Source organism: Scomber japonicus, chromosome 15 (assembly GCF_027409825.1).
Source record: "Scomber japonicus isolate fScoJap1 chromosome 15, fScoJap1.pri, whole genome shotgun sequence".
NCBI classification, from domain to species: domain Eukaryota; kingdom Metazoa; phylum Chordata; class Actinopteri; order Scombriformes; family Scombridae; genus Scomber; species Scomber japonicus.
Window position 1 is genome coordinate 1,504,208 of NC_070592.1, and position 24,157 is coordinate 1,528,364.

At 47.2% G+C, this 24,157-nt stretch overlaps 1 protein-coding gene across 1 annotated transcript in view; it reads right to left on the bottom strand.

Annotated features, from left to right (window-relative positions):
• Positions 1 to 478: 478 nt before the first annotated feature.
• Positions 479 to 24,157, bottom strand: part of npr1a (natriuretic peptide receptor 1a) — a 55,578-nt gene continuing 31,899 nt past the window's right edge. The window contains exons 9-22 of the mRNA XM_053334663.1: positions 19,555 to 19,675; positions 19,392 to 19,466; positions 19,212 to 19,289; positions 16,844 to 16,948; positions 14,613 to 14,684; positions 14,286 to 14,445; positions 13,582 to 13,737; positions 10,302 to 10,470; positions 9,060 to 9,206; positions 7,913 to 8,036; positions 7,225 to 7,293; positions 2,464 to 2,638; positions 2,154 to 2,252; positions 479 to 789 (exon numbers count right to left, since the gene is read on the bottom strand). Of these exons, the coding sequence (XP_053190638.1) occupies positions 641 to 789; positions 2,154 to 2,252; positions 2,464 to 2,638; positions 7,225 to 7,293; positions 7,913 to 8,036; positions 9,060 to 9,206; positions 10,302 to 10,470; positions 13,582 to 13,737; positions 14,286 to 14,445; positions 14,613 to 14,684; positions 16,844 to 16,948; positions 19,212 to 19,289; positions 19,392 to 19,466; positions 19,555 to 19,675 (1,699 nt within the window). The 3' untranslated portion in view covers positions 479 to 640. The remainder of the gene's footprint in view (positions 790 to 2,153; positions 2,253 to 2,463; positions 2,639 to 7,224; positions 7,294 to 7,912; positions 8,037 to 9,059; positions 9,207 to 10,301; positions 10,471 to 13,581; positions 13,738 to 14,285; positions 14,446 to 14,612; positions 14,685 to 16,843; positions 16,949 to 19,211; positions 19,290 to 19,391; positions 19,467 to 19,554; positions 19,676 to 24,157) is intronic.

Below are 24,157 nucleotides of genomic sequence, written 5' to 3' on the forward strand. Positions count from 1 at the left end.
TCTGACACTCTCACGCCGACCAATCAGCTCCTCTGGATGAAAGCAGAGGGTTTAATTTAAATAAAAGTGTCTGAACAATGAGAACACACAGGTAATAAAACACACCGTTTATTTATTTATGTTTCATATTTACACACTAAACTAAACTTTTGGTTTTCAGATGTTTTTATTTTACAGTAAAACATTCGTCTGTCTGTTCGATTCCTGCAGTCTCAGTGATGTCAGAGGAACAACGTCCAATCAGAGAGGAGGAGGAGGAGGAGGAGGAGGAGGAGGAGCTTAATACCTGTCAATCAGTACCTGACCTCTGACCTCTGACCTCAAACATCAAATACAATAAACTCAGAGTCTCAGCACCGATGTCCCTCTCTCTCTCTCTGTCTCTTTCTCTCTCTCTCTCTCTGTCTCTCTCTCTCTCTCTCTCCCTCTCCCTCTCCCTCTCTCTCTCTCTCTCTCTCTCTCTCCCTCTGTCTCTCTCTCTCTCTCTGTCTCTCTCTCTGTCTCTCTCTCTGTCTCTCTCTCTCTCTCTGTCTGTCTGTCTCTCTGTCTCTCTCTCTCTCTCTCTCTCTCTCTGTCTCTCTCTCTCTCTCTGTCTCTCTCTCTCTCTCTCTCCCTCTCTCTCTCTCTCTCTCTCTCTCCATCACTTGTTCCCGTCGCTCTCTCCCAGCAGCCAGTACGTCCTCATGCGACCTTTGCCCTTCACTTCGATCTCTCCTCTGAGCTGCAGCTGGAAGCAGCTGAACTCCTCAACGACGAGCCGAGTCGCCTCCGACACGTGAATCTTTAGAGCTGCAGAGACATTTATACTTTACTGTAGTACAGTTAGAGGTACTAGTACTTTACTGTAGTACAGTTAGAGGTACTAGTACTTTACTGTAGTACAGTTAGAGGTACTAGTACTCTACTGTAGTACAGTTAGAGGTACTAGTACTTTACTGTAGTACAGTTAGAGGTACTAGTACTCTACTGTAGTACAGTTAGAGGTACTAGTACTTTACTGTAGTACAGTTAGAGGTACTAGTACTTTACTGTAGTACTGTTAGAGGTACTAGTACTTTACTGTAGTACAGTTAGAGGTACTAGTACTTTACTGTAGTACAGTTAGAGGTACTAGTACTTTACTGTAGTACAGTTAGAGGTACTAGTACTCTACTGTAGTACAGTTAGAGGTACTAGTACTTTACTGTAGTACTGTTAGAGGTACTAGTACTTTACTGTAGTACAGTTAGAGGTACTAGTACTTTACTGTAGTACAGTTAGAAGTACTAGTACTTTACTGTAGTACAGTTAGAGGTACTAGTACTTTACTGTAGTATTAGAGGTACTAGTACTTTACTGTAGTACAGTTAGAAGTACTAGTACTTTACTGTAGTACTGTTAGAGGTACTAGTACTTTACTGTAGTACAGTTAGAGGTACTAGTACTATACTGTAGTACTGTTAGAGGTACTAGTACTTTACTGCAGTACAGTTAGTGGTACTAGTACTTTACTGTAGTACAGTTAGAGGTACTAGTACTTTACTGTAGTACAGTTAGAGGTACTTGTACTTTACTGTAGTACTGTTAGAGGTACTAGTACTTTACTGTAGTACAGTTAGAGGCACTAGTACTTTACTGTAGTACTGTTAGAGGTACTAGTACTTTACTGTAGTACAGTTAGAGGTACTAGTACTTTACTGTAGTACAGTTAGAGGTACTAGTACTTTACTGTAGTACTGTTAGAGGTACTAGTACTTTACTGTAGTACAGTTTGAGGTACTAGTACTTTACTGTAGTACTGTTAGAGGTACTAGTACTTTACTGTAGTACAGTTAGAGGTACTAGTACTTTACTGTAGTACTGTTAGAGGTACTAGTACTTTACTGCAGTACAGTTAGTGGTACTAGTACTTTACTGTAGTACAGTTAGAGGTACTAGTACTTTACTGCAGTACAGTTAGTGGTACTAGTACTTTACTGTAGTACAGTTAGAGGTACTTGTACTTTACTGTAGTACAGTTAGAGGTACTAGTACTTTACTGTAGTACAGTTAGAGGTACTAGTACTTTACTGTAGTACAGTTAGAGGTACTAATACTTTACTGTAGTACAGTTAGAGGTACTAGTACTTTACTGTAGTACAGTTAGAGGTATATTATTTATACGTGTGTGATACCTTCTCCGTTTGACTCCATGCGTGACGCTGTATTGACGGTGTCTCCAAACAGACAGTACCTGGGCATCTTTAATCCGACCACACCTGTACACACCGGGCCTACACACACACATACACACACACACACACACATACACACACACACACACGCACACACACACACACACACACGCACACACACACACACACACACACACACACATAACAGATTTATCATTCCACTCATGTCTCCACACCTCCAGATTGTTCTACATCTCAAACTTGTCGCTGTGACGTCATAAGTGACATCATCAGTGACATCATCACTGACCGCTGTGTATGCCGATGCGCAGTTTGAGCTGCTGGTCCGGTCGATGTCGGATCCTGAAGTTCTTGACGGCGTCGAGCAGAGCGAGCGACATGCGGGCGACCTCGCGGCCGTGCAGCTTCCCGTTCCTCACCGGCAGACCGGACACGACCATGTAGGCATCGCCGATCGTCTCCACCTGGGGGCCAGACGGGGTTACTACAGGTCACAGACGGGGTTACTACAGGTCACAGACGGGGTTATTACAGGTCACAGACGGGGTTACTACAGGTCACAGACGGGGTTACTACAGGTCACAGACACGGTTACTACAGGTCACAGACGGGGTTACTACAGGTCACAGACAGGGTTACTACAGGTCACAGACACGGTTTCTACAGGTCACACACGGGGGTTACTATAGGTCACAGACGAGGTTACTATAGGTCACAGACGGGGTTACTATAGGTCACAGACGGGGTTACTACAGGTCACACACGGGGGTTACTATAGGTCACAGACGAGGTTACTATAGGTCACAGACGGGGTTACTACAGGTCACACACGGGGGTTACTATAGGTCACAGACGAGGTTACTACAGGTCACAGACGGGGTTACTACAGGTCACAGACACGGTTACTACAGGTCACAGACGGGGTTACTACAGGTCACAGACGGGGGTTACTACAGGTCACAGACGGGGTTACTACAGGTCACACACGGGGGTTACTATAGGTCACAGACGAGGTTACTATAGGTCACAGACGGGGGTTACTACAGGTCACAGACGGGGTCACTACAGGTCACAGATGGAGTTACTACAGGTCACAGACGGGGTTACTACAGGTCACAGGCGGGGTTACTACAGGTCACAGACGGGGGTTACTACAGGTCACAGACGGGGTTACTACAGGTCACAGACGGGGTTACTACAGGTCACAGACGGGGGTTACTACAGGTAACAGACGGGGTTACTACAGGTCACAGACCGGGGTTACTACAGGTCACAGACGGGGGTTACTACAGGTCACAGACGGGGTTACTACAGGTCACAGACGGGGTCACTACAGGTCACAGACGGGGTTACTACAGGTCACAGGCGGGGTTACTACAGGTCACAGACGGGGTTACAACAGGTCACAGATGGGGTTACAATAGGTCACAGATGGGGTTACTACAGGTCACACACGGGGTTACTACAGGTCACAGGCAGGGTTACTACAGGTCACAGACGACAGACAGGGTTACTACAGGTCACAGACGGGGTTACTGCAGGTCACAGACGACAGACGGGGTTACTACAGGTCACAGACGGGGTTACTACAGGTCACAGACCATAGAAGGGGTTACTACAGGTCACAGGCGGGGTTACTACAGGTCACAGACGGGGGTTACTACAGGTCACAGACCACAGAAGGGGTTACCACAGGTCACAGACGGGGTTACTACAGGTCACAGAAGGGGTTACTACAGGTCACAGACGGGGTTACTACAGGTCACAGACGGGGTTACTACAGGTCACACACGGGGTTACTACAGGTCACACACGGGGGTTACTACAGGTCACAGACGGGGTTACTACAGGTCACAGGCGGGGTTACTACAGGTCACACGCGGGGTTACTACAGGTCACAGACGGGGTTACTACAGGTCACACACGGGGTCACTACAGGTCACAGGCGGGGTTACTACAGGTCACACGCGGGGTTACTACAGGTCACAGACGGGGTTACTACAGGTCACACACGGGGTTACTACAGGTCACAGTCGGGGGTTACCACAGGTCACAGACGGGGTTACTACAGGTCAGACGGGGTTACTACAGGTCACAGACGGGGTTACCACAGGTCACAGACGGGGTTACTACAGGTCAGACGGGGTTACTACAGGTCACAGACGACAGACGAGGTTACTACAGGTCACAGACGGGGTTACTACAGGTCACAGACGGGGTTACTACAGGTCACAGACGACAGACGGGGTTACTACAGGTCACAGACGGGGTTACTACAGGTCACAGGCGGGGTTACTACAGGTCACAGGCGGGGTTACTACAGGTCACAGACCACAGAAGGGGTTACTACAGGTCACAGACGGGGTTACTACAGGTCACAGACCACAGAAGGGGTTACTACAGGTCACAGACGGGGTTACTACAGGTCACAGACCACAGAAGGGGTTACTACAGGTCACAGACGGGGTTACTACAGGTCACAGACGGGGGTTACTACAGGTCACAGACGACAGAAGGGGTTACTACAGGTCACAGACGGGGGTTACTACAGGTCACAGACCACAGAAGGGGTTACTACAGGTCACAGACGGGGTTACTACAGGTCACAGGCGGGGTTACTACAGGTCACAGACCACAGAAGGGGTTACTACAGGTCACAGACGGGGTTACTACAGGTCACAGACGGGGTTACTACAGGTCACAGACCACAGAAGGGGTTACTACAGGTCACAGACCACAGAAGGGGTTACTACAGGTCACAGACGGGGGTTACCACAGGTCACAGACGGGGGTTACCACAGGTCACAGACGAGGTTACTACAGGTCACAGACGGGGGTTACTACGGGTCACAGACGGGGTTACTACAGGTCACAGACGGGGTTACTACAGGTCACAGACCACAGAAGGGGTTACTACAGGTCACAGACGGGGTTACTACAGGTCACAGACGGGGTTACTACAGGTCACAGACCACAGAAGGGGTTACTACAGGTCACAGACCACAGAAGGGGTTACTACAGGTCACAGACGGGGGTTACCACAGGTCACAGACGGGGGTTACCACAGGTCACAGACGAGGTTACTACAGGTCACAGACGGGGGTTACTACGGGTCACAGACGGGGTTACTACAGGTCACAGACGGGGTTACTACAGGTCACACACGGGGTCACTACAGGTCACAGGCGGGGTTACTACAGGTCACAGACCACAGAAGGGGTTACTACAGGTCACAGACGGGGTTACTACAGGTCACAGACGGGGTTACTACAGGTCACAGGCGGGGTTACTACAGGTCACAGACCACAGAAGGGGTTACTACAGGTCACAGACGGGGTTACTACAGGTCACAGACGGGGTTACTACAGGTCACAGACCACAGAAGGGGTTACTACAGGTCACAGACGGGGGTTACCACAGGTCACAGACGGGGGTTACCACAGGTCACAGACGAGGTTACTACAGGTCACAGACGGGGGTTACTACGGGTCACAGACGGGGTTACTACAGGTCACAGACGGGGTTACTACAGGTCACAGACCACAGAAGGGGTTACTACAGGTCACAGACGGGGTTACTACAGGTCACAGACGGGGTTACTACAGGTCACAGACGACAGACGGGGTTACTACAGGTCACAGACGGGGTTATTACAGGTCACACACAGGGGTTACTACAGGTCATAGACGACAGACGGGGTTACCACAGGTCACAGACGGGGTTACTACAGGTCACAGACGGGGTTACTACAGGTCACAGACGGGGTTACTACAGGTCACACGCGGGGTTACTACAGGTCACAGACGGGGTTACTACAGGTCACAGACGGGGTTACTACAGGTCACAGACGGGGTTACTACAGGTCACAGACGGGGTTACTACAGGTCACACACGGGGTTACTACAGGTCACAGACGGGGTTACTACAGGTCACAGACGGGGTTACTACAGGTCACAGACGGGGTTACTACAGGTCACAGACGACAGACGGGGTTACTACAGGTCACACGCAGGGTTACTACAGGTCACAGACAGGGTTACTACAGGTCACAGACAGGGTTACTACAGGTCACAGACGGGGTTACTACAGGTCACAGACGGGGTTACTACAGGTCACAGACCACAGAAGGGGTTACTACAGGTCACAGACGGGGTTACTACAGGTCACAGACGGGGTTACTACAGGTCACAGACGACAGACGGGGTTACTACAGGTCACAGGCGGGGTTACTACAGGTCACAGGCGGGGTTACTACAGGTCACAGACGGGGTTACTACAGGTCACAGGCAGGGTTACTACAGGTCACAGACGGGGTTACTACAGGTCACAGACGGGGGTTACTACAGGTCACAGACGGGGTTACTACAGGTCACAGACGACAGACGGGGTTACTACAGGTCACACGCAGGGTTACTACAGGTCACAGACGGGGTTACTACAGGTCACAGACGGGGTTACTACAGGTCACAGGCGGGGTTACTACAGGTCACAGACCACAGAAGGGGTTACTACAGGTCACAGACGGGGTTACTACAGGTCACAGACGGGGTTACTACAGGTCACAGACGACAGACGGGGTTACTACAGGTCACAGGCGGGGTTACTACAGGTCACAGGCGGGGGTTACTACAGGTCACAGACGGGGTTACTACAGGTCACAGACGGGGTTACTACAGGTCACAGACGGGGTTACTACAGGTCACAGACGACAGACGGGGTTACTACAGGTCACAGACGGGGTTACTACAGGTCACAGACGACAGACGGGGTTACCACAGGTCACAGACGGGGTTACCACAGGTCACAGGCGGGGTTACTACAGGTCACAGACGGGGTTACTACAGGTCACAGACGGGGTTACTACAGGTCACAGACGGGGTTACTACCGGTCACAGACGGGGTTACTACAGGTCACAGGCGGGGGTTACTACAGGGTTACTACAGGTCACAGGCGGGGTTACTACAGGTCACAGACGGGGCTACTACAGACCACAGGCGGGGTTACTACAGGTCACAGACGGCTGACCAGGTTTACTGATTATTTCTTTACCTTGTAAACATCAAAGTTATCGATGATGGCGTCAAAGCAGGTGTAGAGGTCGTTCAGCAAGTTCACGACCTGCACGAGAGGAAAGAAAGAAAGAAAGAAAGAAAGAAAGAAAGAAAGAAAGAAAGAAAAAAGAAAGTAAGAAAGAAAGAAAGAAAGAAAGAAAGAAAGAAAGAAAGAAAGAAAGAAAGAAAGAAAGAAATAATACATTTTAATGTGTAGTAACGAATCCGACCACCATGTGGAGCCTGAAGAGCTCAATAAACACATGAGGACAGAACTGAGTGTGTTCTACTGGGTTCTACTGACCTGTAATTGGTTCTACTGGGTTCTACTGACATGTAACTGGTTCTACTGGGTTCTACTGACCTGTAACTGGGTTCTACTGACCTGTAACTGGTTCTACTGACCTGTAACTGGTTCTACTGGGTTCTACTGACCTGTAACTGGTTCTACTGGGTTCTACTGACCTGTAACTGGGTTCTACTGACCTGTAACTGGTTCTACTGACCTGTAACTGGTTCTACTGGGTTCTACTGACCTGTAACTGGTTCTACTGGGTTCTACTGACCTGTAACTGGTTCTACTGACCTGTAACTGGTTCTACTGACCTGTAACTGGTTCTACTGGGTTCTACTGACATGTAACTGGTTCTACTGACCTGTAACTGGTTCTACTGGGTTCTACTGACCTGCAGCGGCGTGCTCTCAGCTGATAGGGCGGTGAAGCCGATGATGTCACTGAAGTAAATGGTGACGGAGTCGAACGCTTCGGCCTGAACCGTCTCGCCTCGCTTCAGCTGCTCCGCAACAGAACTGCAAAAAATACTCACTAGTATGTAGTAGTACTACAGTAGTACTACAGTAGTATGCAGTAGTACTGCAGTAGTATGTAGTAGTACTACAGTAGTATGTATAGTAGTACTGCAGTAGTATGTAGTAGTACTACAGTAGTATGTAGTAGTACTGCAGTAGTATGTAGTAGTACTGCAGTAGTACTGTAGTAGTACTGCAGTAGTATGTAGTAGTACTGCAGTAGTATGTAGTAGTACTGTAGTAGTACTGTAGTAGTACTGCAGTAGTATGTAGTAGTACTGCAGTAGTACTGTAGTAGTACTGCAGTAGTATGTAGTAGTACTGCAGTAGTATGTAGTAGTACTGTAGTAGTACTGTAGTAGTACTGTAGTAGTATGTAGTAGTACTGCAGTAGTATGTAGTAGTACTGCAGTAGTATGTAGTAGTACTCACTGTGGTAGTATCTGGTACAGCAGTAGTATGTAGTAGTACTGCAGTAGTACTGTAGTAGTATGTAGTAGTACTGCAGTAGTATGTAGTAGTATGCAGTAGTATGTAGTAGTACAGCAGTAGTACTGTAGTAGTACTGCAGTAGTACTGTAGTAGTACTCACTGTGGTAGTATCTGGTACAGCAGTAGTATGTAGTAGTACTGCAGTAGTATGTAGTAGTACTCACTGTGGTAGTATCTGGTACAGCAGTAGTATGTAGTAGTACTGCAGTAGTACTGTAGTAGTACTGCAGTAGTACTGTAGTAGTACTCACTGTGGTAGTATCTGGTACAGCAGTAGTATGTAGTAGTACTGCAGTAGTATGTAGTAGTACTCACTGTGGTAGTATCTGGTACAGCAGTAGTATGTAGTAGTACTGCAGTAGTATGTAGTAGTACTCACTGTGGTAGTATCTGGTACAGCAGTAGTATGTAGTAGTACTGCAGTAGTACTGTAGTAGTACTGCAGTAGTACTCACTGTGGTAGTATCTGGTACAGCAGTAGTATGTAGTAGTACTGCAGTAGTACTGTAGTAGTACTGCAGTAGTACTCACTGTGGTAGTATCTGGTACAGCAGGGCCTCGGCCTTGCGCTTCTCCTCGTGGTACGCCTGCGTTCTCTCCTCCACCAGCTCCTCCAGGTTATTCGCGTACTGCTCCATACGAGACAGCAGGTTGTCCAGGATGTTAGAGCCGTAACCCCTGGCAACAGTCGAGGAAGAGGAGGGTGAGGAAGAGTGACTGTTACTACATGTCTGTCTCTCTACCTGTCTGTCTCTCTACCTGTCTCTCTCTCTCTCTCTACCTGTCTGTCTCTCTACCTGTCTGTCTCTCTCTCTCTCTACCTGTCTGTCTCTCTACCTGTCTCTCTCTACCTGTCTGTCTCTCTACCTGTCTGTCTCTCTCTTTCTCTACCTGTCTCTCTCTCTACCTGTCTGTCTCTCTCTTTCTCTACCTGTCTGTCTCTCTACCTACCTCTCTCTACCTGTCTGTCTCTCTACCTGTCTGTCTCTCTACCTCTCTCTCTCTCTCTCTACCTGTCTCTCTCTCTACCTGTCTGTCTCTCTACCTGTCTGTCTCTCTCTTTCTCTACCTGTCTGTCTCTCTTTCTCTACCTGTCTGTCTCTCTACCTGTCTGTCTCTCTCTTTCTCTACCTGTCTGTCTCTCTACCTACCTCTCTCTACCTGTCTGTCTCTCTACCTGTCTGTCTCTCTACCTGTCTGTCTCTCTACCTCTCTCTCACGCTCTACCTGTCTGTCTCTCTCTTTCTCTACCTGTCTGTCTCTCTACCTGTCTGTCTCTCTACCTCCCTCTCTCTCTACCTGTCTGTCTCTCTACCTGTCTGTCTCTCTACCTGTCTCTCTCTCTACCTGTCTGTCTCTCTACCTGTCTGTCTCTATCTTTCTCTACCTGTCTGTCTCTCTACCTCTCTCTCTCTCTCTCTACCTGTCTGTCTCTCTACCTGTCTGTCTCTCTACCTCCCTCTCTCTCTACCTGTCTCTCTCTCTACCTGTCTGTCTCTCTACCTGTCTCTCTCTCTACCTGTCTCTCTCTCTACCTGTCTCTCTCTCTACCTGTCTGTCTCTCTCTTTCTCTACCTGTCTGTCTCTCTACCTGTCTGTCTCTCTACCTCTCTCTCTCTCTCTCTACCTGTCTGTCTCTCTACCTGTCTCTCTACCTGTCTCTCTCTCTACCTGTCTGTCTCTCTCTTTCTCTACCTCTCTCTCTCTCTCTCTCTCTCTCTCTCTCTCTCTCTCTCTCTACCTGTCTGTCTCTCCACCTGTCTGTCTCTCTACCTGTGTTGTTTCCTCAGCAGTATTTTCACCGTGCTGAAGTCGGGTCGGTCGCTCGGCTCTTCGCTCCAGCATCGCTGCACCAGGACTCCCAGCTCCTCGCTGTGGCTGTGTGAGCAGAGGGAGGGTCTGAGGGGGGGGGCAGCACCCTGCCGCACCGCCTGGATGATCTCTGGGGGGGGGGGGGGGGGGGCAGACAGACACATCATACTCATTATTATTATCTATCATGGAGGCAGATTACTGCTTTAACCCTCCTGTTGTCCTCGAGTCAAGGGAGGGAGGGAGGGAGGGAGGAAAGAATGAAGGAAGGGAGGAAAGGAAAGATGGAAGGGAGGAAAGGAAGGCAGGAGGGAAGGAAAGAAGCAGTGAGGGAGGAAGGAATGACAGAAGGGAGGAAGAAAGGGGGAAGGGAGGAACAAGGAAGGACAGGAGGAAGAAAGGGAGGAAGAAGGAAGGAAAGGAGGGAGGAAGGAAGGAAGGAAGGAAGGAAAGGAGGGAGGAAAGGAAAGGAGGAAGGGAGGAAAAGAAAGGAGGAAGGGAGGAAAGGAAGGAAGGGCGGAGGAAAGAAGGAAGGTAGGAGGGAAGGGAAGACGCAGGGAGGGAGGAAGGAAGGACAGAAGGAAGGAAGAAAGGGGAAGGGAGGAAAGAGAGAGGAAGGAAAGAAAGAGAGAAAGAGGGAGGGAGTTAGGACAGAAGGAAGGAAGGAAGGAAGGAAGGAAGGAAGGAAGGAAGGAAGGAAGTTACATTTACATTGATTTACATGTAAAGTTAGTTTTAGTTTTTGAAGCTACAGTTCAGATCATTTCGACTGTTGGTGTAATTATAACTGAACGAGTGTCGCCTCTCAGGTTTCTGACTGATGATGATGATGATGATGATGATGATGATGATGATGATGATGATGATGATGAGGAGGATGAAGATGACCCCGTTCTGATGACCGTACTCTGTCATCAGTTCTCTGAGTGAAGCTGATCTGATCTCGTCTCGAGTTTCTGAAGCTGCTGAACTCAGAGTAACATGATCTGTAATGCTGATACACAGAGTGACCACCGGAGGGCGCCATCCATCCATCTATCTATTTATCCATCCATCCATCCATCCATCTATCTATCTATCTATCTATCTATCTATCTATCTATCTATCTATCTATCTATCTATCTATCTATCTATCTATCCATCTGTGTGTGTGTGTGTGTGTGTGTCTGTGTCTATGTGTGTCTGTGTGTGTGAGTGTCTGTGTGTGTGTGTGTGTGTGTATGTGTGTGTGTGTGTGTGTGTGTGTGTGTGAGTGTGTGTGATGACAGCAGTGTGTTATCGAGCTGTCATGAAGGAATTTAAATAAACAGATGCTACACACACACACACACACACACACACACACACACACACACACACACACACACACACACACACACACACTCACACACACACACACACACACAGACACACACTCTGGTGAACCATTGGAACCTCGAGTCTTAACCTCTAATTTACACACAGGAATCTGTTTTCTGTCCCAACGCTCATGAAAATGGTCTCAGGGAACCGTTTAGGGTTCCTCCTAGAACAACCTCAGATCGTTCTTTGAGGGTTTGAACCCTCATCTAAAAGGTTATTTGTGGTTCCTCCATGGCCTCGCTCTGAAGAACCAGTTCCAGTTAGAAAAAAATGTAAAAAGGCTCCTGCTCACTGTCTCACTTCCTGCTGTTTGTTTTATTCTGAAACAAGCTCAGTGCGGTCCCCACAAGGTGAGTAAAGAGTGAACACAGTGTTTAACCTTTGGTAGTGAGAGTGTGTGTGTGTGTGTGTGTGTGTGTGTGTGTGTGTGTGTAGTGTCTAACCTTTGGGAGTGAGTGTGAGTGTGTGTGTGTGTGTGTGTGTGTGTAGTAGGCATGGGCCGGTTACCGGTTTCAAGGTTTACCACGGTATGAAAAAGTCACGGTTTCAAAACCACTAAAATGTTCCCTCACACCTTTCCAGCGGTATGATACAGTCTGTGGGTATGATACAGTCTGTGGGTATGATACAGTCTGTGGGTATGATACAGTCTGTATGATACAGTCTGTGGTATGATACAGTCTGTGGGTATGATACAGTCTGTGGTATGATACAGTCTGTGGTATGATACAGTCTGTGGTATGATACAGTCTGTGGTATGATACAGTCTGTGGGTATGATACAGTCTGTGGGTATGATACAGTCTGTGGGTATGATACAGTCTGTGGGTATGATACAGTCTGTATGATACAGTCTGTGGTATGATACAGTCTGTGGGTATGATACAGTCTGTGGGTATGATACAGTCTGTGGTATGATACAGTCTGTGGTATGATACAGTCTGTGGTATGATACAGTCTGTGGTATGATACAGTCTGTGGTATGATACAGTCTGTGGTATGATACAGTCTGTGGGTATGATACAGTCTGTGGTATGATACAGTCTGTGGTATGATACAGTCTGTGGGTATGAGCGGGTTTTTTTTTAATGTGACGTCTTGTCAGAGAGAGAGTGGAGGTCCCTCAGGTCGTGTGCAGCTGCAGCGTGAAGTACAACCCCTCCCGTACTCCGGTTGCTGATACAAGCAGGTAGCTCTGCAGGCTGTATGACGGCTGAAGGAGGCGAGCCCCCCGAACCCCCCCCCGTCTAAACGCACCAAGTCGGCTGTATTTATACTTCAGCTACCGTAAAAAGACAGACGGCCGCGGCTCGGAGGAAGAAGGTAACGGACAGTAGCAGCGCGAGGAGGAAATACATCCAATATGATCGTGAGCAAGTCTCCAAAAACTGTTGAGATTCAGTTTTAAGCTCCTGCTGCATTTATTTATTTATATTTATCTTAGATGTGTTTTTACTTTTTTTAATTCTTTATGTTCTGATCTTGAGCCGCAGGTTCAGTGATTGCATTTATTTGCATTTTGTGTTTTTTTCACTAAAAATAATTAATTTATGTCGTGACTTGAGTTGCAGGTTTAGCCTCAGTTACAGGACTGCACTTATTTTTTATTATTATTTATTTTAAATACATATTTACTAAAAATAAAAGACTGTTCAATGGATTTTTTTAAAAAGTTTTTTGGTTTTAAATACAGACATTTCAAAATATCACACGTTATAGCCGTAATCATAAAACCGTGAAACCGTGATATTTTTACCTAAGGTTATCATACCGTCAGAATCTCATAGTGTGAGAATCTCTGGCTAGTGTGTAGTGTCTAACCTTTGGGAGTGAGAGTGTGTGTGTGTGTGTGTGTGTGTGTGTGTGTGTAGTGTCTAACCTTTGGGAGTGAGAGTGTGTGTGTCGAGGTAGAAAACTCCTTTCAGCAGAGCCACTTCCTGTAGAATGATCCCGAAACTGTAAACGTCTCCTTTCTGAGTCCCGTATGGAGGAGCGCAGTCCATCCGCAGCAGCTCCGGAGCCGTCCACAGCTTCCCTGTACACACAGACACAATAACCACACCACCAGGCTGCTGAGTGTGTGTGTGTGTGTGTGTGTGTGTGTGTGTGTGTGTGTGTGCGTTTTTCTATCCTGGTGGGGACCGAAACCTGACATATTACCAACCCTGTGGGGACCGACTACTGGTCCCCACAGGGTTGGTTTTCCTGACTGTGTGTGAACCCCAGAGGTCACACACGGTACTGCAGTGTGGGGACCTTTTCCTGACAAAGTGTGTAAGTGTGTATATTAGCATGTTAGCTTCGTATTAGCATATTAGCTTAGCGATTAGCCCCCTGGGTTTCAATCCAACATTTGTACAAACACTGAATATTAATTGTACTGCGGCTAACAGTCAACTGTATGCTAATAGACGTTAGCATTACGGGTCCCAACGAGGCGGGGGCAAAATTCAGGTTTCAGATTTATGTGAGTTATTGATATTTCAAGTATTTTTTTTGTTGGACCCCACGGTACATCACCCTGTCAGGAGTCCCCACGAGGTAGTAAAAACGTGTATGTGTGTGTGTGTGTGTGTGTCTTACGGGCGTAGTATGCGTGTGTGTCCTCGGGGCAGCTGGCGGTTCGTACGCTCTCCAGACCGTAGTCGGTGATCTTCAGGACGAAGCGACTGTCCACCACGCAGTTCGATGACTTCAGGTTGCCGTGGGAGACGATGACGCTGTTGTGCAGGAACAACATGCCCTGCAGCAACAACAGCAGGTTAAATGTGTTTATTATTCATTCCTGAGGTTAGTTTGAGTTATAAATATATCATCCTGGAGGCAACATGAGAAGCCAGTGCATCGTCTCCATAGAAACGAGGCTGTTCTCTGTAAGCCCCGCCCCCCCACCCCAGCACAGGCCGTTACCGTGACGATGTCAGTGATAAGGGAGTATCTGAACATCCAGTCCAGTGTGATGCTGTCGCTCTCCATCAGGTCCTGAAACACAGACACACACACACACACACACACAGACACACACACACACACACACACAGAGTCAGTACAGTGTCATTATGAGCCTTGTAAGGTGACCTTGAGTGCTTTGAAAGGCGCCTTTAAATAAAATGCATTATTATTATTATTATGATGTCAGTGTGCAGGTGTGTGTGTGTGTGTTTGTGTGTGTGTGTGTGTGTGTGTGTGTGTGTTTGTGTGTGTGTGTGTGTGTAATCTGTCATTATGTTCTTTGATGTCCGGAAGAATAGTAAATTAAAGTGTCACATTTGAGACTTAAGGGCCACTGTAGTGATAGAAGGTCATACTTTATAGATTAATATGTTACATGAGAAAAGTTGATGAAGTAAAAACACTGTTCGGTGTATTAAAGGAACATCTGTGAACATTTTCTGGTTCTCATGAAGAGTCAAACATGCCAAATTCTTATAAATGAATAAATGAATGTAAAAAATGAATTAATACTTTCATTCTGCAGTCAGTTAAATCTCTGGATCCTCTTTAACTGAACACAGCTGCTTTTCTCTGAAGGAGGAAACTACAACCTTCTTCCTTTCATAGTAAAAACACGATCAGTCAGATGTTGGATCCTCGTCAGGAGAAACTTCAGAGAGACTTACAGTCATTAAACAGATGTGAAGGTGTATTTTAAATGTACAGGATCTAATCAGTGTCACTACAAGGTTCAGCAGATCTTAATGTTTAAATGTGGAGCAGTAAACAACTCTTTTCTGGATCTCTCTCTTCATCTCTGCTGTGATGAAGTCTTCCTCCTCTCAGCGGATAAAATAACTCCACGGTCATCTGGCAGCGGCCCAAAACCCCACGCAGCTCAACATCATCCTACAGCAGCCTGACATGTGCTCCCATGTTGCTAAGTTACGGTTCGGGCAGGTTGCTAGGTTACAGCTCTGACAGATAACGAAGAACTGAGAGGTGGAGAGACGATCGGAGGTATGAAGGAATGTGAGAGGAGTGCTGCACAGATACAAACAGAGCTAAAGAGGATGCAGAGAGATGGATGGTGTGTTGACAGGTTTCAGTTGTTTCCACGGTAACCAGACATCATCCCAACAGGGGGCAATTAAACAATGACGTGACAACTTGTCTAAAGTTACAGAACAAAAAATCAATACACTTCAATCTCCATGGCGACTTCAGTGACCCGATCACATTAGTCACTCACACATTTCTCTCTGTAGGAGGTAAAAATGGGTAAAGAAGGGAATGAAGGATGGATATCTTCTTTATCTTTATTTCAGAGCAGTTTGGTCCATAAAAAACACATATACTACAAGGAACAAACAAAAAACATTTCTAAAAGACATACAAACACTCTCTCCAGTGCCTCCAAAAACTAGAGAAATAGCAAGTACTCCTCTTTTTAGGCATAACTAGAGCCATAATCATTTAATTTGTAGAGTGCTTCAGCCGCTGTGGGAACATTGCTGTGTACAAACAACTGACTGACACTCATTATATGCCACCCGAAGTTTGTTAATTATAAAAGGGGTATAGAGGGTAAAGCTGACAATAAAGGGTTATACAGGGTCATACAAGGTAAAGACGGGTATAGATAGGTTAAGAGATTTGATGAAAGGGGTTAAGAGAGGTAAAGAGAGCTGATAGAGGAGTATAGAAGGGTAAAGAAGGGTAAAGAAGGGGTTAGGGTGAGATTTGATAAAAGTGGTACAGATGGGTAAAGAAGGGAATAGAGGATGGATAAAGGCAGGTATAGAGAGGTATAGAGGGTAAAGACAGATAAATACGGGTATAGCTGACTATAGAGGGTTATACAGGGGCATATAAGGTAAAGACAGGTATAGACAGGTTAAGAGATTTGATGAAAGGGGTATAGATGTAAACGACAGCCTTTAGAGAGGTAAAGAGAGTCGATAAAGAGAGGAGTATAGAAGGGTAAAGAAGGGTAAAGAAGTGTATGGAGGATAGATCAAAGGGATATAGACAGGTGGAGAGTTCATAGAGTGGTATAGATAGGTAAAGAGATTTGATGAAAGTGGTACAGATGGGTAAAGAAGGGTATAGAGGATGGATAAAGGCAGGTATAGACAGGAAGAGAGGGTAAAGAAGGATATGGAGGACAGATGAAAGTGGTACAGACGGGTATATTGAATGTGTACCTGCAGGCTGCCTCTAGGACAGTACTCTGTGATGATGCACATGTTCGGCGGGTCGATGCAGGCACCGATGAAGCGGGTCAGGTGTTCGTTCTGAACGTCACGCATCTGAAGGAAAACACACACAGAGGCTGATGGTTCAAATCCCACCGAGAACGTCTGACAAGCAAAAGGCACCGAAACCCTAAACCTGACCGCCGACTGTCAGTGGTCAGTCAGGTGGGTCGATCCGTCGCTGAGTAAAGTAAAGGTCCATCAGTAGTTAGGTCTGTACAGTAAAGGTCCATCAGTAGTTAGGTCGGTACAGTAAAGGTCCATCAGTAGTTAGGTCGGTACAGTAAAGGTCCATCAGTAGTTAGGTCGGTACAGTAAAGGTCCATCAGTAGTTAGGTCGGTAAAGTAAAGGTCCATCAGTAGTTAGGTCGGTACAGTAAAGGTCCATCAGTAGTTAGGTCGGTACAGTAAAGGTCCATCAGTAGTTAGGTCGGTACAGTAAAGGTCCATCAGTAGTTAGGTCGGTAAAGGTCCATCAGTAGTTAGGTCGGTACAGTAAAGGTCCATCAGTAGTTAGGTTGGTACAGTAAAGGTCCATCAGTAGTTAGGTTGGTACAGTAAAGGTCCATCAGTAGTTAGGTCTGTAAAGTAAAGGTCCATCAGTAGTTAGGTTGGTAAAGTAAAGATCCATCAGTAGTTAGGTTGGTACAGTAAAGGTCCATCAGTAGTTAGGTTGGTACAGTAAAGGTCCATCAGTAGTTAGGTCGGTACAGTAAAGGTCCATCAGTAGTTAGGTTGGTACAGTAAAGGTCCGTCAGTAGTTAGGTCGGTACAGTAAAGGTCCATCAGTAGTTAGGTTGGTACAGTAAAGGTCCATCAGTAGTTAGGTCGGTACAGTAAAGGTCCATCAGTAATTAGGTCGGTACAGTAAAGGTCCATCAGTAGTTAGGCCGGTACAGTAAAGGTCCATCAGTAATTAGGTTGGTACAGTAAAGGTCCATCAGTAGTTAGGTTGGTACAGTAAAGGTCCATCAGTAGTTAGGTTGGTACAGTAAAGGTCCATCAGTAGTTAGGTCGGTACAGTAAAGGTCCATCAGTAGTTAGGTCTGTACAGTAAAGGTCCATCAGTAGTTAGGTCTGTACAGTAAAGGTCCATCAGTAGTTAGGTCAGTAAAGGTCCATCAGTAGTTAGGTCAGTAAAGGTCCATCAGTAGTTAGGTCGGTACAGTAAAGGTCCATCAGTAGTTAGGTCGGTAAAGGTCCATCAGTAGTTAGGTCGGTACAGTAAAGGTCCATCAGTAGTTAGGTCGGTACAGTAAAGGTCCATCAGTAGTTAGGTCGGTACAGTAAAGGTCCATCAGTAGTTAGGTCAGTAAAGGTCCATCAGTAGTTAGGTCGGTACAGTAAAGGTCCATCAGTAGTTAGGTCTGTAAAGGTCCATCAGTAGTTAGGTCGGTACAGTAAAGGTCCATCAGTAGTTAGGTCGGTACAGTAAAGGTCCATCAGTAGTTAGGTCGGTACAGTAAAGGTCCATCAGTAGTTAGGTTGGTACAGTAAAGATCCATCAGTAGTTAGGCTGGTAAAGGTCCATCAGTAGTTAGGTCGGTACAGTAAAGGTCCATCAGTAGTTAGGTCGGTACAGTAAAGGTCCATCAGTAGTTAGGTCGGTACAGTAAAGGTCCATCAGTAGTTAGGTTGGTATAGTAAAGGTCCATCAGTAGTTAGGTCGGTACAGTAAAGGTCCATCAGTAGTTAGGTCGGTACAGTAAAGGTCCATCAGTAGTTAGGTCGGTACAGTAAAGGTCCATCAGTAGTTAGGTCGGTACAGTAAAGATCCATCAGTAGTTAGGTCGGTACAGTAAAGATCCATCAGTAGTTAGGTCTGTACAGTAAAGGTCCATCAGTAGTTAGGTCTGTACAGTAAAGGTCCATCAGTAGTTAGATCGGTACAGTAAAGGTCCATCAGTAGTTAGGTCGGTACAGTAAAGATCCATCAGTAGTTAGGTCAGTACAGTAAAGGTCCATCAGTAGTTAGGTCGGTACAGTAAAGGTCCATCAGTAGTTAGGTCAGTACAGTAAAGGTCCATCAGTAGTTTTGTCGGTACAGTAAAGGTCCATCAGTAGTTAGGTCAGTAAAGGTCCATCAGTAGTTAGGTCGGTACAGTAAAGGTCCATCAGTAGTTAGGTCGGTACAGTAAAGGTCCATCAGTAGTTAGGTCGGTACAGTAAAGGTCCATCAGTAGTTAGGTTGGTATAGTAAAGGTCCATCAGTAGTTAGGTCGGTACAGTAAAGGTCCATCAGTAGTTAGGTCGGTACAGTAAAGGTCCATCGGTAGTTAGGTCGGTACAGTAAAGGTCCATCAGTCGGGTTTCTTACGTGTTTTAGCTCAAACAGAACCTTCCTGGTCAGCTCGATGCGTTTCTTGTTGATGTACTTGATGGCTGCCAGATTGCCCTGCAACAGAAGATTACCACATCACTCATAAAACCATGATGCTGTTTTCCATTACAGCAGGATTCGCTGTCAGAGGGTTGCTGGTGTGAGGCGGACTCAGACCTTGTAGTATCCAGTCTTAGTGTAGATCTGGAAGTTTCCCTCCATGGTCATGAGCGAGCCGTAGTTTGATCCCTTCTGCAGAGAAACCAGTTAACCGTGTTACAGGCGGACGGCAGCGAGTGGAAACATGTTTATGAAGCTTAATGTTCTGAGTGAGTGTTACCAGAGACATGGTCAGCCGGCTGCAGGCGCGCCGCAGGACCTTATCCAGGTTACTCATCTGGACGTCGTCCCAGTAAACCCTCCACAGCTGAGCCGCCAGCTCGCTCTCCAGCTTCAGCTTCCTGTCGGACAGATGGGAAGACGAGAGAGTGTGCGTGTGTGTGTGTGTGTGTGTGTGTGTATGTGTGTGTGTGTGTGTGTGTGTGTGTGTGTGTATGTGTGTATGTGTGTGTTGGACAGTGTGTGTGTGTGTGTGTGTGTATGTGTGTGTGTGTGTCATTGTGTGTGTGTGTGTGTGTCATTGTGTGTGTGTGTGTGTGTGTATGTGTGTGTGTGTGTGTGTCATTGTGTGTGTGTGTGTGTGTGTATGTGTGTGTGTGTGTGTGTATGTGTGTGTCATTGTGTGTGTGTGTGTGTGTGTGTGTGTGTGTTGGACAGTGTGTGTGTGTGTATGTGTGTGTGTGTGTGTGTATGTGTGTGTGTGTGTGTGTGTTTGTGTGTATGTGTGTCATTGTGTGTGTGTGTGTGTGTCATTGTGTGTGTGTGTGTGTGTGTGTCATTGTGTGTGTGTGTGTGTGTCATTGTGTGTGTGTGTGTGTGTGTATGTGTGTGTGTGTGTGTGTATGTGTGTGTCATTGTGTGTGTGTGTGTGTGTGTGTGTGTGTGTTGGACAGTGTGTGTGTGTGTATGTGTGTGTGTGTGTGTGTGTGTGTGTGTGTGTATGTGTGTGTGTGTGTGTGTGTTTGTGTGTATGTGTGTCATTGTGTGTGTTTGTGTGTTTGTAGAGTCAGTAGGTGTGTGTGTGTCATTGTGTGTGTGTGTGTGTGTGTGTGTGTGTTAGACAGTGTGTGTGTTTGTGTGTGTGTGTGTTTGTAGAGTCAGTAGGTGTGTGTGTGTGTGTGTGTGTGTGTGATGACAGAGGTGGGGAAGAAGGGGAAACAGAGAGAGAGAGAGAGATGAGGGAAAGGATAAACAAGGAACAGACGAGTGTGTTGAGCAGTGAGACAGAAACAGAGACTTCGCCTGTTCGAGTCCAGAGGCGGGAATGTTCTGGAAACCCTCCCAAATGGTTCAGGGACCTGGAACGTGTCCGGGATTACCGACTAATCCGGGTTTCAGATGGACGTAAAAGAGCTACTGACTCTTAAACCTGAAGGAATTCACTCATTAATCACTTCAGTACAAACAGCCTCCGAGCTGCTGAAGAAGAGCAGAAGCTAACGAGGGTCTGAGTTTAACCCTCCTGTTGTGTTCGAGTCAAGGGAGGAAGGGAGGAAGGACAGATGGGAGGAAGGGAGGAAGGACAGATGGGAGGAAGGACAGAAGGGAGGAAGGGAGGAAGGACAGATGGGAGGAAGGACAGAAGGAAGAAAGGAAGGAAGGACAGATGGGAGGAAGGACAGAAGGAAGAAAGGAAGGAAGGACAGATGGGAGGAAGGACAGAAGGAAGAAAGGGAGGAAGGACAGATGGGAGGAAGGACAGAAGGGAGGAAGGACAGATGGGAGGAAGGACAGAAGGAAGAAAGGGAGGAAGGACAGAAGGGAGGAAGGACAGAAGGAAGAAAGGTAGGAAGGACAGATGGGAGGAAGGACAGAAGGAAGAAAGGGAGGAAGGACAGATGGGAGGAAGGACAGAAGGAAGAAAGGGAGGAAGGACAGAAGGAAGAAAGGAAGGAAGGACAGATGGGAGGAAGGACAGAAGGAAGAAAGGAAGGAAGGACAGATGGGAGGAAGGACAGAAGGAAGAAAGGGAGGAAGGACAGATGGGAGGAAGGACAGAAGGAAGAAAGGGAGGAAGGACAGATGGGAGGAAGGACAGAAGGAAGAAAGGGAGGAAGGACAGATGGGAGGAAGGACAGAAGGAAGAAAGGGAGGAAGGACAGAAGGAAGAAAGGGAGGAAGGACAGATGGGAGGAAGGACAGAAGGAAGAAAGGGAGGAAGGACAGATGGGAGGAAGGACAGAAGGAAGAAAGGGAGGAAGGACAGATGGGAGGAAGGACAGAAGGAAGAAAGGGAGGAAGGACAGAAGGAAGAAAGGGAGGAAGGACAGAAGGAAGAAAGGAAGGAAGGACAGATGGGAGGAAGGACAGAAGGAAGAAAGGAAGGAAGGACAGATGGGAGGAAGGACAGAAGGAAGAAAGGGAGGAAGGACAGATGGGAGGAAGGACAGAAGGAAGAAAGGGAGGAAGGACAGATGGGAGGAAGGACAGAAGGAAGAAAGGGAGGAAGGACAGATGGGAGGAAGGACAGAAGGAAGAAAGGGAGGAAGGACAGATGGGAGGAAGGACAGAAGGAAGAAAGGGAGGAAGGACAGAAGGGAGGAAGGACAGAAGGAAGAAAGGTAGGAAGGACAGATGGGAGGAAGGACAGAAGGAAGAAAGGGAAGAAGGACAGAAGGAAGGAAGGACATAAGGAAGAAAGGGAGGAAGGACAGAAGGGAGAAAGGGAGGAAGGACAGAAGGGAGGAAGGACAGAAGGGAGGAAGGACAGAAGGAAGAAAGGGAGGAAGGACAGATGGGAGGAAGGACAGAAGGAAGAAAGGGAGGAAGGACAGATGGGAGGAAGGACAGAAGGAAGAAAGGGAGGAAGGACAGATGGGAGGAAGGACAGAAGGAAGAAAGGGAGGAAGGACAGATGGGAGGAAGGACAGAAGGAAGAAAGGGAGGAAGGACAGATGGGAGGAAGGACAGAAGGAAGAAAGGAAGGAAGGACAGATGGGAGGAAGGACAGAAGGAAGAAAGGGAGGAAGGACAGAAGGGAGGAAGGACAGAAGGAAGAAAGGGAGGAAGGACAGATGGGAGGAAGGACAGAAGGAAGAAAGGGAGGAAGGACAGAAGGGAGGAAGGACAGAAGGAAGAAAGGGAGGAAGGACAGATGGGAGGAAGGACAGAAGGAAGAAAGGGAGGAAGGACAGAAGGAAGAAAGGTAGGAAGGACAGATGGGAGGAAGGACAGAAGGAAGAAAGGGAGGAAGGACAGAAGGGAGGAAGGACAGAAGGAAGAAAGGGAGGAAGGACAGAAGGGAGGAAGGACAGAAGGAAGAAAGGGAGGAAGGACAGATGGGAGGAAGGACAGAAGGAAGAAAGGTAGGAAGGACAGAAGGGAGGAAGGACAGAAGGAAGAAAGGGAGGAAGGACAGATGGGAGGAAGGACAGAAGGAAGAAAGGTAGGAAGGACAGATGGAAGGAAGGAAAAGAACACAGGAAGGAAAGTGGACCCCTTGGCGGGCCGGTTCTGGCCCACGGGCCGCATGTTTGACACCTCTGCTCTACACCCTTCTTTACCTCCTACACTCCTCTACCAGCTCTCTCTACCCCTCTAAATGTCTTTTCCTTCTCTTCCTCTTTTATCAGGACACTGTGACACGGCCGTGATTTGGTCGGTCGATCACTTCCTGCTGATGTCACTTCCTGCTGATGTCACTTCCTTCCAGTCGTGACCTCGGTGGCAGCGCTGCGGACGCTAATGTTAGAACAAAGGAATAAAATGACTGAAGTGATTAATGCTACTTGTGTCCTGCAGAGTCTCACTGCTGGGTTACCTCGCCCCTCCTCCAGCTGCTGCTTCCTTTTATAGAAACCTTAACTCTAACCTTCCCATGAACACTCCCATGATGCACTGGGCTCCTCTCTCCTCTCCTTCCTCTCTCTCTCCTCTCCTTCCTCTCTCTCCTCTCCTTCCCCCCTCTCTCTCTCTCCTCTCCTTCCTCTCTCTCCTTCCTCTCTCTCTCTCTCCTCCTCTTCCTCCTCTTCCTCTCTCTCCTCTCCTTCCTCTCTCTCCTCTCCTTCTTCTCTCTCCTCTCTACTCCAACCGGTCCAGGCAGATGTTCTCCCACTCTGAGTCTGGTTCTGAGGGTTCTTCCTGTTAAAAGATGTTCTCCCACTCTGAGTCTGGTTCTGAGGGTTCTTCCTGTTAAAAGATGTTCTCCCACTCTGAGTCTGGTTCTGAGGGTTCTTCCTGTTAAAAGATGTTCTCCCACTCTGAGTCTGGTTCTGAGGGTTCTTCCTGTTAAAAGATGTTCTCCCACTCTGAGTCTGGTTCTGAGGGTTCTTCCTGTTAAAAGATGTTCTCTCACTCTGAGTCTGGTTCTGAGGGTTCTTCCTGTTAAAAGATGTTCTCCCACTCTGAGTCTGGTTCTGAGGGTTCTTCCTGTTAAAAGATGTTCTCCCACTCTGAGTCTGGTTCTGAGGGTTCTTCCTGTTAAAAGATGTTCTCCCACTCTGAGTCTGGTTCTGAGGGTTCTTCCTGTTAAAGGGAGTTTTTTCTCTCCACTGTCACCAAGTGCTGCTCATGTGGGAATGTTGGGTCTCTTTAAATGAAACCTGAAGAGTTCGGTTTAGACCTGCTCTATGTGGAAAGAGCCTTGACATGACTTGATAACCGTCCTCTGGTACGAAACTTCTACCTTCATTTAATCTGGTTATTAGAGACTCTGACAGTTATTCACCTCACATGAATCAAAAGTCATCAAACGTTTCTCTGCAGTTGAATTTATTAACATTTCATAAACCAGGCAAACATCAGTTCTCCTCGACCACATGGCCAGTGTATCACGCTCATAATCAATATATCATCAGAGCAAGATCTCATAACTGTGATATAAT